The 15,320-nt window shown below is 42.7% G+C and overlaps 1 protein-coding gene across 1 annotated transcript; it reads left to right on the top strand.

The window, feature by feature from the left end:
* Positions 1–441: 441 nt before the first annotated feature.
* On the top strand, positions 442–9,344 carry ttpa (tocopherol (alpha) transfer protein). The gene is made up of 5 exons (XM_080777747.1): positions 442–693; positions 1,426–1,579; positions 4,639–4,832; positions 6,360–6,470; positions 7,697–9,344. The coding sequence occupies exons 1-5, from the start codon at positions 463–465 to the stop codon at positions 8,189–8,191; spliced, it is 1,185 nt and encodes a 394-aa protein (XP_080633873.1). The 5' UTR covers positions 442–462; the 3' UTR covers positions 8,192–9,344.
* Positions 9,345–15,320: the final 5,976 nt, after the last annotated feature.

The following is a 15,320-nucleotide window of genomic DNA, read 5'->3' as shown; positions in this document are numbered from 1 at the left end:
GGCTGGTCTGCATTCATGCCCCGGAAGTTGTCGTGGTGTAACATAGCTCTAAATGGAACGCATCTAATCTGCACACCTACCTTACCTTACACAGCCCTGTCAGGCTGTCAAGAGTAAATACCTGTATGATTTTATTCAGGGTCTTAAAAATCAAAATGTGGCCGAGATCACTGCAAAAATTAACCAATGCAGATGAATATTGAACAACAATATGGTAATATTCGAAGTAATGCTGCTATGCTTACTGCTTAGGGGTTGGCTTGGCTGTCTATTGGGTTATTTATTATGATACACATTACACAACGAGAGAGAGCGACGAGCGCTCTTTTTTTGTCTCTAGACCTAGCCTACTATACCGCCCCCTTTCTCTTTAAAGTTTGCTCTGGGTTACAGTATAACTTCGACCCTGTTTATGCCACGATTATGAAATACTAGGTGATGATCGGCACAGCAGCAGCCGTCATGAGCGTTAGCGCTACCGAGCAGGCGGCCGGGGAGAATGACAGACGCCTGTCGGGATCCGAACTGAACGAGTTACCGCTGGACTCCAGCCTGGTCAGACCGCATGTGGCCCGGATGAGACAGGCGGCGCAGGCGGAGCTGCAGGCGGAGGACAACACGCCGGACTTCTCGGACCAATTCCTGGTCAAGTTTCTGCGGGCTAGAGACTTTGACGCAGAGCCGGCGTTAAAGGTGATCTGGTCTGGATCTCATACATCACATCACACCACACGGACTGACACAGCTACAAAAACATGTTTCACGCTCGGCCGCTTTATTGGTTTTAAATAATAATACGAGCTGCAGCCTGCAGCGAGACATACTTGGGGACGGTGCCAAGTCTGTATAAAAGGGGGGCAGCCAACATTCAGTGTGTCACTGAGTTTTTCTTTCTGCAGCAATGTAGGTCGTAATTAACAGTTTGCCTGAATTGTTTCTTGACCCACTTGTTCTACAGAGCAAATACACTCTCAACAACTTCATTCACCCACACAACAACAAAAAGCACAACACTATTCAATATTTAATATACAAAACATCTTTTGAATGTATGTTTTTGTACAAAACATTGCTTGGCAAGGAGTTGCAATTATTTATCAAACCATCCTAGCACATTAGATTTGTAGGCCTATGTAGATATTTTTTTCTTTTTTCACCACATAAATGTCAAAATGTGTGTAATCTTTCTTGTGGATCTATCAACAAAAAAAAAGGTTAAAGTGATTCAATATCAACCTGTTAACCAGGAGGACACAACTGGCTGACAGTCTACTGATTATTGACTATTGACAGTGTGTAAGTTAGTGGATAAGGTCTGACATTAGAGCCATGTATCAGAGGTCCAGAGCTAAGGCTATTTATGCCTCAGTCTCAGTCCGTCCATCCATCTATCCATCTGAATGAACCTCCACCTCTTCTCTCCAGCTGTTACTGAACTACCAGCGGTGGCGCAGACAGAGTCCAGAGATCAGCACCAGCCTGTCTCCAACTTCAGTCCTTGGTCTCCTAAACAACGGTTACCACGCGGTGCTGCCCCGGAGGGACCACAGCGGCAGCAGGGTTCTGGTGTACCGGATCGGTGAGTTGGTGTAGTCAGTGTGTGTGTCCTGTGGATCGGATCAGATTACTGTCGCCCCTAATCTCCAATACGTGGCACAGATGGTGGTGTGATCTTAACGGGCGACCATCTCTAAGGCCTAGTTTAGAGGTCTCCATATGACCTTGGGGTGGTGGGTGAGGATCCGTCGAGCCGCAGGCGCGGACAACATTATGCCAACAACATACAGCGATGTGTTGCACACAACATTCTAGAGTTTATTATTACACACATAGCTGCCCTATTGCTTGACAATACTCTTTTGCAAGACAAGTTCCATGGAATAAATCCAAGGCATGACAGAATGTCAAAGTAAGGAAAATGTTATTTTGTGTTTCATTTGTTGAAACATTTTTTACTAGTATTAATTATTCAGTTAGACTGAATATAGGCCAAAGTGCTGCGCTGTGTTATTCCATGAGTCACCTTTGTCCACAATGGACATGGTCCAATAATTGCTTGGTGGTGATAAGAAATGACCACAGATAGGCTACAGAAGTCGTAAATAGTCAGTCAGTCAACCATCAATAGACAAACCACACTGATTCTGACTGTATCATGCATACAATAGAATGTCCCCACTGGGGATCAATCAGATTTTATCATGTCCTTGCTATCCTACCTTTTAATAAATAAGCTGCACTTTTGAGCAAATAAAAGCCACAAGAAGGGAGGCAGCCGGCTCTGATTGACTATAGTTTTGCATACAGTAGATTCTCCAAGTGTCGCTAGCTCTCAGTTGCATTTAATATGTTCCAGCCATCAGCACTATTTTCAAGGTAACTGTGGAGGATACATTTCTTGTCTCCGGTGTAATTCATCCACGATATGTCATACTGTATGGCTTCATGATATGTTCCGACAGTCTCTGGATATTATAGAAACAACAACATGCCACTTCATGCTGGCTTGGTGTTTATTTGTTATGAGTAAGCTTGTGACTATGATGATACCTACTGTAGGCTATGGACTTGTGTTGGATTGCAGAAGTATAATGTAATGTAGCAATTTGCTTCTGTCTTGGACGCACTCAAGTGTCTCTGACTTCATTTACCTCAACTTCCTGATTGAGCCAGAGATCTAATCAAGCCACATCATAATGGACAAACAGGATTTTTCTTTATAATTGACCATAAACATCCTATTATGAAGGTTATACCCCCTTTGCTTTCATTATACTTTCTTAGTCTCGGTTACTCCTTTATCTCAGCAGTTATTTGTTGATTGATCAGATTCAAAGTAACCAAAAGTCGCTTCACATAAAGAAAAGGAAGGAACCAACTTTATGACGAAAATGACCTTATGAAGACAGCTTAAGCATGGGTTGTTGAGACATCTTAAGTTATTAACTAGACCTCAGCCGGGAAACGCTATCTTGACTTGAAGCGGTGTGCTTTGAAGGAGGGGAGGGAGAGGGGAATACGAGACTGCTCGCCCCTTTTGTTTTGTTCAAAGTTGGCAAAGGGGCGAGATGACCTGTTACCGGAGAGGGCATGTTTTATATGTTTGGGGAGTCGGGGACCGGGAGTGCATTCCAGAGGGAGGGGGCAGCAACAGAAAAAAGCCCAGTCCCCCCAGGTACAGGTACGGTTCTACTCGGACTTGGCCGACCTCCAGGAGTTTGGCTTCACCTGATGTGGAACAGGAGGGGACATAATGTGTAAGGTCCACTCCTTCCCCACCAAACAGACTTGTTCAGACTACGTCCAAACGTCCAAGACTACTTCGAACTGTCACACATTGCAACAGACTAGCATTTAGTTCAGCACAAAATAGTCGGGCGATTAATTGTTGTTTTTGCGCATGCAAAGTAGCCTGCAACACTGGTTTTTGCTCATTATAAGTGACTTTGGGCTAGTTTTCCTGTAAAATAGCTTCAATATTTCATAGTTGCGAGGTTGCTTTCACTTGGGCTTGCTTTCAAGATTACTTTTGAAAATAGCTGATGTAATACTAGAGCTCAAGTGGTGAAACTGGTTGCTTCTTTTGGGGTTGTTTTCATAGACCCATGGTCGTTTGTTTCACTCACAGAATCCAGAGCCTCTGCATCCCGCAACAAAAACAAAACACATTGCATTTTTGTGCTAACCTTGCTTTGGAGTTGATCGATTGGTATAGGAGTTGAGATTGAGAATATGGTATCTAGTTCACACTACACCAGTACTAGTCAGCCCTGAAACATGACGAGCAGACTAGAGGTCCACTCTACAGTGTAATATTTAGCCCTCATCACTAACCACCACATGGCTATCGACGGCTTCCGACCGAATATGCTCGCCTCGGTTCTTCATCAACGGGTTACGACCAGTCGGCACAGCGATATTGACGGGAGCTTGGTGGCAAGCGACTCATTCAGACACTTTCCAACTGCTTCCGCGGCCGACCACCGGTGCGGTCTGGAGAAGATCAGAGAGGTAGGGGGAGACAGATTATTGAGTGCCTTGTAGGTGGTGAACAGGATTTTGTAGTGGATTGATAGGAGCCAGTGTAGATCGTGGAGGATGGGTGAAATAGCGGGTACTGGAGCGGGTACTGGCCTAGGAGTATAGTCTGTATAACTATACACCTTGTAAAAGTCTTAAAACTGGAAGCTGTCTTCTGCTATTCAGACCTGCAGGGTATTCGACCAGTTAGTGTTCACGAAAATGTGATTTAAAACTAATCTTTCTTTAATTGCATTTTCTCCTAAGCAGCAAGCTAGACAGGCTTTGACTAATTTGATATCCAGTATGACTTATTTAATATTTGCTCGACTGCAAAGTGAAAGGGAAATGGGCGGTTATTTTCTTAGCATTTTCAGTACTTCCATTGTATAGACTGTTTGTGTGTGTGTGTGTGTGTGTGTGTGTGTGTGTGTGTGTGTGTGTGTGTGTGTGTGTGTGTGTGTGTGTGTGTGTGTGTGTGTGTGTGTGTGTGTGTGTGTGTGTGTGTGTGTGTGTGTGTGTGTGTGTGTGTGTGTGTGTGTGTGTGTGTGTGTGTGTGTGTGTGTGTGTGTGTGTGTGTGTGTGTGTGTGTGTGTGTGTGTGCGTGCGTCTCTTTAGGTAAGTGGAACCCCAAAGAGTGGTCAGCCTTCCAGGTGTTCAGCATCAGCATGATGACATCAGAGCTCATCTCCAGGGAGGCAGAGACCCAGAGGCGGGGCCTCAAGGTCATATTTGACCTGGAGGGGTGGAGCTTCAGCCACGCCATCCAGTTTAACCCCTCCCTCGCCAGGAAGATATCCTCTGTGCTCATGGTAACGCTGCTAACCATAATGTACCGTTGACTACGCCATACATGGGCAACTGGCAGGCCGGGGGCCACATACGGCCCCCACCTTCAGTTAATGCGGCCCCTAGTATCATATCGGAAAACTGATATAACATTGATTTCAGCTGTTACAGTTTCTAAGATGCAAATATGACTCTCTTTGAAAACATGACTCGCTTTAATTACTTGAGTCTAAATTAGAAGCTATTCAAATGTTAATTGTCGTTTTATAAATAGCTCAAAATGTATCGCAGTTCGATGCGTTTTGAGCTTGTAGAGCTGCTATTTTTGCTACGACAGTAAGCTGACATTCACACCAGAAAGCTTTACTGTGATTAAAACGAATCCTGCTGCGCATTGTCCGAAAGTGCGCTTTGTTTGGCAGGTGTGAAGGCTCATTCGAATCCTAATGCGCATCAAATAACAACATTCTACTTCGACCAAAAACCCGGGTTTCGCTTCACTTCCAATCGCACTTGATTTCGATTCGGTGCAGGTGGGAATGCAATCCGCAGCAAATAAAGGAAATGAAGCAAACAGTGTGGCGGGTGAGGAGCTGAACACAGTTGGAGACGGAGAAGGCATATTTTACGCAGCGCAAAGATGTCCCGTTACCGTGGATAGACGTGGTCGAATGAGGAGACTGAAGCCCTGAAAATGATGAAATGAAATGATCCAGTCCCAGACGGCACGACACATGCACGTTATGAGTAGGATTTCATCACCATAGATTTCACTGTGTCGGCTATTTATGAATGGAACACATTGATAAAGGTCCCCGCTGCTGTGTGATGACAGTGTGAAGGCAAACCGCAGCAAATTAAATATGCAAGATCCACGACCACGGAGTACCCGGCTAACTAACCAGAGTGTACTCATGTTATGGCGTGCTAACCAGCTGTGTATGATCTCTAACTCCACATTTTTGTATATGACGGTTTTTATAGTCTGTGTCTGTGGTAATTGATGGATGGACATGGACTGTTACAGGGGGGGCTGCCCGTTACATTAGTCTGACGGTAACCCGATAACCCAAAACGGTGCTTAGGTTAGGGTTAGTTATAATGCCTGGTGTCGAACCAACGGAACCTCGATACAACCCGTCAGGTGATTGGTTAGTTGGTGTAATGTGACTGTTTTAACACTCCATACAAACAGTTAAAAGAAAGACAAAGTGCAGGGTGCCTGCCTGCACACAACACCATGCGTTGATGCCATGTGTGCATATGTGCAGGCATCCAACACCATGACCATACACAATACAATACAATACAATACAATACAATGCAGATCAACATGGATCAAATGCAAAGAGAAATGACACGAATACTAATTAGTGCTGATAGTTACTCATGATTACAGATTTGAATTGTTTTTAGCCACCTTTTCAGGTTGAGTGTGTGTGTGTGTGTGTGTGTGTGTGTGTGTGTGTGTGTGTGTGTGTGTGTGTGTGTGTGTGTGTGTGTGTGTGTGTGTGTGCGCGTGTGTGTGCGCGTGCGTGTGCGTTCTCCAGGACTCCTTCCCTCTGAAGGTGAGAGGGATCCACTTGATCAACGAGCCGATGTTCTTCCAGCCGGTCTTCGCCATGCTCCGCCCCTTCCTCTCAGACAAGATCAGATCCAGGGTCAGTGTACTGTGGGCTGTCAATCACTGATGATGTTCATCCAACAGATGTCATTTGTGACCCTGTTGACACCTTAAGTCACTTTTAAATGACAACTTTGTTGGTTTTCTACCCGAATCTGGTTGTTCTACCTTTGAGGAGGGGGCCAAGGAATTATGACTAAACCGACGTCCCCCAGAAAATGTCAAAGGGTTTTGTATGTCTTCTTCTCGAGCCTCCCAATGTAAAACACGTTGTAGAAATATGTAGTGTCACGTACGTTGTCACACCTTTTTATCATTATTCTTCCGGAGTAATCTACCTAACTTCTGCTGTGATTGGCAGAGCTTTGCATAACGTTTGTAGTAGCTATTTGGCTGTTGTTGGTTAATGGTTACGCAACCGATGTTTTACAATCGTTTATGACATAAATTGTCTTGCAGGGGCAGAAGACCAAACTATTCAAGCGTTATATAGAAATTTCCAAATTAGGGAGGGGCCTATGTAAAAGCGACTGCGGCAACGACACCTTTCTAGTTAATAATCATTGCAGTAATCTGACATAGATATGAACGGTACACACAGTACACTGGTTATCCATGCTTGCTAATGTATTGATGGCTGGTGGTTGATGCATTGCACTTGTTTACAAGAGGGTCCACCGTTTTCAATTCATCATAACATTTAGAGACGTACAAATAGACACTTCTATATAGCCAAAAACAGGAAATCATCATAAAAGAGGTCAAAACATATACAGTGAGGGGGAAAAGGGGTGGGTGGGGGAATCAGATTTTAACCCATTCTGGCCGGGAACCCGTTTTGGTGTTAGCATTACGTTATGCTTTAGCTATTGAAAAATAGCAGATCTACAAGCTCATAGCGCGCCACCGAGTGGCGCGCTATGAGCTTGTAGGTCTGCTATTTTTGAAAAATCGAAGAACGACTGACATTTTTTTAAATCTGATCTCAGGTCAGAATGGGTTAATCAGACCAGTGTGTGTCCAGTGGAAACCTCGTATGAATCTGATCTCAGGTCAGAATGGGTTAATCAGACCAGTGTGTGTCCAGTGGAAACCTCGTATGAATCTGATCTCAGGTCAGAATGGGTTAAGAGCCAGTTTCGAATTTTCGAAGTTTCGAATGATTTATGGTGGTACTTGGAGAGACAGATGTTTTCTGAGGTGGTACGTGGTATAAAAATGTTGAAAACCCCTGCTCTAGATTGTGTGTCTCTCCCTGTGTAGATCCATATGCATGGACGCGGCTTCGTTGACACGCTGACCGATTACTTCGCCGTGTCCCTCTTACCTCCGGATCTGGGCGGGGACGGCCCCGACATCGAGGACGCGTGCCGGGAGTGGACCAATCAGCTCCTTCAGTCCGAGAGTCTCCTGGAGCAGATCGCCGTGCACGCCACGGGCGACATCGCCGCGTCTCCCAGCCTGTTCCACCATCCCAACGACGCCACCGCCCCCTCCTCCCATAGTTCACCGTTCCATCCCAACGACACAAGCAGAGACGCCACAGTCTCCTCCCATAGTTCACTGTTACATCATCCCAACGACACAAGCAAAGACGCCACCGTCTCCTCCCATAGTTCACTGTTACATCATCCCAACGACGCAAGCAGAGACGCCACCGTCTCCTCCCATAGTTCACTGTTACATCATCCCAACGACACAAGCAGAGACGCCACAGTCTCCTCCCATAGTTCACTGATCCCAGTGTCTGATGGGTAGCTGGTGGTGGCCATGTTTGCACTTGTGCATATATACGGTAGCCTGAGCTAAAGTGTTAGGTTTATGGTCTAGAGGGGGGCGGGTCGCGGCAGAGATTTGCACACGCCCTGATTGGATCATCTCACCGATCTGTCAGTCACCCCCGGCCCCTCCTCTCCCGGAAGGGTTGACTCCCACTTTTAGACCAGAGAGGCCAATGCGTTCCTCCAGGCTTCCATTTTTTGTGCCGCCGCCAATGAAAGCCTGGTACCGAGGCTATACAGTAATGTAAGTTCTTTAGGCTGATGTTAACGCCACAGAATGGACTCACTCAACCACGCTTCACACAATATTTTGTCCTTAAGTGGTCTTGTGCACACACGGCTGTCATGTGGTGCAATGTTGTAGTGATCACACTGTAGAGAGAGGCTAGAAATGTACTGTGACGAGAAGAGAGGGGATCACATGAAAAACGTTTCACTCCCAAAGGACAAACTGATGGTTGCAGATGAGTAACAGCCTGTCCCTTTTCTCTGTCCTGTCTCCATCCATCCATCCATCCATCCAAACCTAACCATCCATCCAGCTATCTGTACTTTTACAGAAGCATAATCATATTTTTTAACATAGCTATTGTTCCCGTTTGGGGGGAGGATGTTTTTCTCTGCTTTCTTTTCTTTTCTTTTCTTTTCTTTTCTTTTCTTTTCTTTTCTTTTCTTTTCTTTTCTTTTCTTTCCTTTTCTTCTTCTTTTTTTTACTCGACAGTGTTACTAGTTTTTGCACTTTCTTTTCTATTCTTTTCTTTTCTTCTTTTTTACTCAGCAGTGTTACTAGTTTTTGCACTTTTATGGAAAATTAAGAGAAGAAATCATGTGCCTTTTTTAACTGAAATGTTTACAGGCGTATAGCTATGACCTTAGCTGTGTTCTACTGTGCCTATTTCTGATGCTAGGATACAGCAAGGTTAGTCATCAGAAAAGTATTAGCAAATAATGTGTATACATTGTATAAATATTTTGTATTAACAAATTGCTATTGTGAAAAGTTTGTATTTTCAAAGACAAGATTTTAACATGTTTTCTTTCTTCCATTTGGCATTTTTGTCCAGTTACATTAGTATGGATTCTGATTATATCTCTTGAGTAAACCTTTAAAACTTTAAATTAAAGTGAACAGAAAGTCAATAGATTTGTGAAGTTCTTTTGTTTATATTAATATCACAGGGCGAGACTATAACTGAAAATAAAATGAACTAAAAATCCCTGAATATATTTCACAGTGTATACTGTAGTGTACAGCAATGTCTTAATTGTCTTTTTATTTCTCCCTCTCTCCATTGTTTATTCTCCACTCCTTGTATCTCTTCCTATAGACTAGAGACGGTATGCGCATGCTTAAAGTGAATGGCACATCGAGTGGAAAAGCAACATGCAAAGTGAGTTTAACATTGTTTAATGTTGTTTAATGTAATCAGACAGGACTTTTCTGTGTGGATGCATGGGCTGTCAAGGCCAGAAAGTAGTTTTTTGCCACTCAGTAGGTGTTCTTGCATGACTTCCGGGTTTGATGATGATGTCACACTCATACCCTCTATTGCTCAAACCTTGGTCAGTAGCCCATCGTCTGCTCTGCCAGACCCTATCTGGTGCTGTTAATGTTTTCTACTCTGCAACACTCCATTAAGACCAACACGCCTTATTTTATAATGCATCGTACGACGCTGTCATGCCATGAAAATAGCCTATCTTGTAGATTAACTATTTTCGATCATTTTCACCTGGTGCCCAAATATACAGCCACTCTGGGTTGAAAGTGAGTGCTATATGTCTACCTTTCAATGCTTATGAAGACATTGTAGTTCTTCATTCAACTAGCTTAACGTACTTTAGAACCATCACTATGTTGTAATGTAAGGACAGTAGGACACATGGGAATATGTCTATCATTGCTTAATGCAATCAACAGAAGCATTTATTGTCAATTGCTTTGGTACACACGACATTACTGATTCTAGTGCAACACACAACCTTTGTCCCTGTTTGCTATATACATACCAAAGAAGAAATATGCCTTAAAATATACAGTATGTATAATACCCTCAACAAAGAGTGCAACATATTTTAAAATCACCTTTTGATTTGTATCATGTTAAAGGATAGCAGAAGAGTGCAGGGTTTATTTAGTTTTATATTCCTACATTGCTAAAAACTACAATAATGTCTAGCTCATTTGACTCCAGTTGTCGGGTCAATGAAGGCTACCCTTTGCATGTCTCTGACCAGCTGATTAACATGTCTTTGCAGTTAAGCAAGGGGGGAAGTGTTGACACAGATGTTTGGAAACTACATCACTTTACATGTGTACACAATGCTGATTGGCTAATACAAAATGCTCAATGTGACCAACTATTCTTTGCATGTGTATTCCTTGGAGCCACTCAGGTCAGGAGTGTCCAAAGTGTGGCCCGCGCCTTCATACCTTATGACTCATGTGCGTGCATAAAGTGAGTGCCCAATTGGCCTGGGCCGTGGCTCAGCGGTCCAGGCACCTTTGCCGGTAGCCTGAGTCTGAGTAACATGTTTCAGAAGGCAGCTGTGATGAAAACTGTGGTGTTGGTGCAAGACGTTAATCAACAGTCTAAACTCTTTCGTCAGTTTCCGGGATTTCATTAGATCACGTTATGGAAATGGGTTGAGCAGAAAGAACAGTTATTGAGTTAAGTTCTATTTGTCCACTTCCAACTGCACTTCAATTCTAAAAACAACAAAACGTAATTTAACTTGACGTTAAACCGCCTAGTTGCTTTGGGGTTAGACCCTACTAACTAGAGCATATGAATCTCTGTTGAGGCTGGGAGGTGTTGAGGGGAAAGGAGCTAGGGGCCTCTTCATAATGTAATATCCTGCAGGGACCCCGTGGTTATGCAGTTATCTTCACACCTTGCATCTCACAGCTTCATTATGTTGTGTGAAAACAGGTGTGGTTCCAATTAAAGCTAAACTTAGTTCATTGTTCCTCCATCTTCATGGCTACTTGGCTAGGCTTCCATAGATCTATCTGTCTCTGATGTGTGACTCCTATAGTTGCATTTTGTATATTTCTGTATTAGTGCAGAGGCCAACACTGATATTTTCACAACTTGGTACCACTTAAGGTGAGCGTTTTTAAAAAAAAAAGATTCCTACAGGTCTCTACTCTCTAGTTTAGATTTTGGTATGATACATCTTCCAATTCAGTAACTTAATGCCAGTTATCGCCACTTGTATGGTGTCCATACCATTTACAATATGGCAACGTTTTCTAAATGTCATTATGCTTTAAGTAGCATGTGACTTATCAAACTATAGGGGGTTTCATGATTCTGAACCCATTCCAAGCATTCGTTTTGCACGAAAAACACTCGGCCATGACCTCATCACATTTTGTGACGACAGCTATGGCTGACTTTAGCCCAGTGAGTGTTTTTCGTGCGAAACTAATGCTGTTACATTTTCAGAAGGTCACCGGTTCGCCTCCCGGCCCTGGTCTATGTGTTGAAGTGTCCCTGAACCAGACACATACAGTAAATTATCTTTATAACCATCTGAGCAGCCATCAGCTGGGTGAAGATGAAAAACTGAATTTCCCCTGTGAGTCTAATATAAGGTAATAATGATAATATATTTATTATCTCCATTTATAAGATCCCAGTGTGTTCAGGAAACATGAAATTTACTATGAAATGTGTTAATAGTAAAGTGAAAAAGCTGGACAGCTGTTGTATGTAAGGTTGCAGGTTTACATTCAAGATTCTCCACAGGAGACTTGTCTCCTCCTTAAGGACAGTACATGAAGTGTGCTCAAGTGTTCTTACATAATTCAGTACAGTATATCCTGGTAGGCCTACTTGTGTATTCAGTGATATCTGAACCCATAACATACAAACCAACTCAAAATTAGCCACAAATGATTGTGATGCTGTAGTAACTGCACACTCGCTGCATAAAAAAACACTACGCTTGTACAAACAAGGATGTTAAATGCAAAATGACGTGAACAACGCATTTCAGTTAGTGCTTCCTCATGCTCTACCTAGCACAAAGGTTTGTTTTTGTGACTCATCTTGTCTATGCCAGACTGTGCATGGCAGGCGTGACACCTTGTGTCACTGGACACCTTGTGTAACTTTCAGGAAAAACCCCAGGAAAGACTGGTTTCTCCTGGCAGGGAATAAAAGACGTAGGGCTCCATTTTTGTCGCTGCTAAACTCCTTATCCCTAAACTTCTTTGCCTTGTTTTACTATTTTGAAAAACATTTTTGAATCTACATTGACACGTTGTGAGCTTGTACACTGGCCATTTTAACTATTCAAAAATGTTTAGCAAAATAGTAATAAAAAAAAAAAAGGAGGTTTAGGGATGAGTGGTTTAGTGGTGAAATGCAGCCCCTAAAGTGAAAATCAAGCAAGGGAAAAAAAGAAAAAGATTATTTAATTGTTAAATTATTTCAGTACAAACATATTTCGTGCAGTTAAGTGTGAGACAGTATAGCATGTGTAAGATGAACTCTGTTGAATGTTCAGAGGTTAAACTACGGTCATATTATTGTCATGGCCAGCTTGATGTAAGGTTATTCTGACAGTGTCATATACTCTGATCAATGATCATTAGACAATAGTTACATTTGTTATCAGTTTATGTATCAAATGTATGATCATTCAAATGACACCGCATTCCATCCAAATGATTAGATCATTGCTTTTAGGGCAGACAGAGAGATCCCCATCTCTGTCTGTAGGCCTATGTATCACTCACTCACTCTCTCACACACACACACACACACACACACACACACACACACACACACACACACACACCCTCTACTAGAACTAGACCACCAGAGGTATGACAGAGGAGGCCAGCTCAATCCGCTGGAAAAAAGAAGAATCATTGTTAAACAAATTAGTATAATGTACTTCCCCTTTTATCTAGTTATGTTGCTGTCTGTTTATTACCAATGGCCAGCAAACCACTTACAACATTGTTTAGCACCAGATGTTACTTAAGCGACACCTTGTGGCTGTATTATAGCATAGCATAATTCGGAAAGCAGCAGTTAGCACCCTATATGCCTTCATTGTCTCAAAATTGTCTTGACAGCCCATTCATCCAAACAGAAAAGTCCTGTCTGATTGCATTAAACAATGTTAAACTCGCCAACATTTCAGCTGAACGAAAAGCTTGAATTATCCTCTTTCTATCTGCACAGTTTTTGTTTCATGAAAATCCACATATAATAGAAACGTTATGAGTCTGTCAAGAATTGCCCTGCATTTGATTATTTTTGTGTCAGTATTTGGAAGTGCTTGTTTTTAACATAACACGACATTTTGCTGCCTCCTGCATTATGTGACATTTAGAAACAGGTAGTACGGCAGGGCGGTTGAGTGATTTCCAACGAGCGCTTCCAAACTCCCAACACTCCATGCATGCTGCTCAATGTTCTGCCACTCAGTCCAGATGAGGGGGTCGTGTCCTGATGGGAAACTCATGCATGTGCATATACTCTCTATAGGAACAGTGCCAGAAATGTAGATCTATGGGAAAGATCTATGGGAAAGACATCAGGTAATTCAATGAGCATGACGCTGGTGCATTAGTGCTATATGTGCAAGGAAACACAGAAGAGCTGACTGAGTAGTAGGCCTACCCGTAGGGTAGGCAGGCCTCTATGCCCGTGCAGGACATCATCAGAGACTGTGTCAGCGAGAATGGTCCATTGACAACTATGGCCTCACTCACACCTAGCATACAACATTGATGCATGCTAGATGTAAGCAAGATGTAAGTGTCTGTGTCATGGCCGCCCCAATGCATTTCCAATGGAAGTCACATGGTTTGATACAACATTTTGGACTACAAGCCGTTGTATGGCTTTCGGCTGTGTTTCGACTGCCCCCCCCCCCCCCTCCCCCTCATACAACACAAATTATTGTGTCAAACCATGTGACTCCCATTGGAAATGCATTGCGAGCTAGCATCAGCTATACATCTCACACAACAAGCATACATGTTGTGAGTGAGGCCTATAATATATGCAGTGGTGGGGAAAGTACTCAAATGTTTCACTTAAGTAAAAGTATAAATTCTGCAATGCAGATCGATACTCCGTTACAAGTACAAGCCCAAAATGTACTCAAGTTAAAAGTACAAAAGTATACGGCCTCAAAAAGTACTCATATTGCAGAATGTCCCATTTTCAGTTTCAGTTTAAAATGTGTACCAAATGTTTTGAAAATAGCCGATCTACAAGCTCACAATGTAGATAGATCTGCTGTTAATGTATGTGCTTTCTAATCTAAATTACAATCTCCAAAGTAACTAGTAACTAAAGTTTTCAAATAATTGTAGTCGAGTAAAAGTACAATATTTGCCTCTGAAATGAGGTGGAGTAGAACTAAAACGTACTGAAGATTTAACATACCGTACTCGAGTAAAGTAAAAAATACCTCTAAATCGGGTTAGGTATACAGTAGGTATACAGTACTTATATTAAGTAGATGTTCTTAGTTACTGTCCATCTCTGTATAAAAACTAATGCACATTTGATAGTCCAGTGGTGCAAAAAAAAAATATATCACTGATCTACAGAGGTGGAAAACAGTGATGATCAGGTGAGTCATTATTCACCATAATATGTATCCACTATTATTATCCACAGTATGTATAATTGGTGTATGTTCCCTTTGAATACATGCATAGGCCTACCGTGTTCTGTATATACCTATATAAGCATTGGATCTGGTACCGCAGCAGTAACCATGCCTGTCATAACCAGCAGAGGGAGACACATTAGTTTCAATATAGATAAATACTTCATCCAATCAAAATGTTTGACCATTCAAATGACACCACATTCCATCCAAATGATTAGATCATTGCTGTTAGGGCAGACAGAGAGATCCCCATCTCACCCCCCCCCCCCCCACAGACAACACACACACACACACACACACACACACACGCTAACAGCTAGGGGGATTAAGTCAATTCAAAGTCTTGTTTATCTTGGATCCTGTTGTCATCTCAATCATCCAACCATACGTACTGTATGTGTGTGAGAACTACTGTCCTAGTACCCCAGCTATCTCTCTCTCTCTCTCTCTCTCTC

Source organism: Protomyctophum bolini, assembly GCF_963924005.1.
Source record: "Protomyctophum bolini genome assembly, chromosome: 12".
Taxonomy (NCBI): domain Eukaryota; kingdom Metazoa; phylum Chordata; class Actinopteri; order Myctophiformes; family Myctophidae; genus Protomyctophum; species Protomyctophum bolini.
This window is presented reverse-complemented; position numbering and strand designations above follow the sequence as displayed.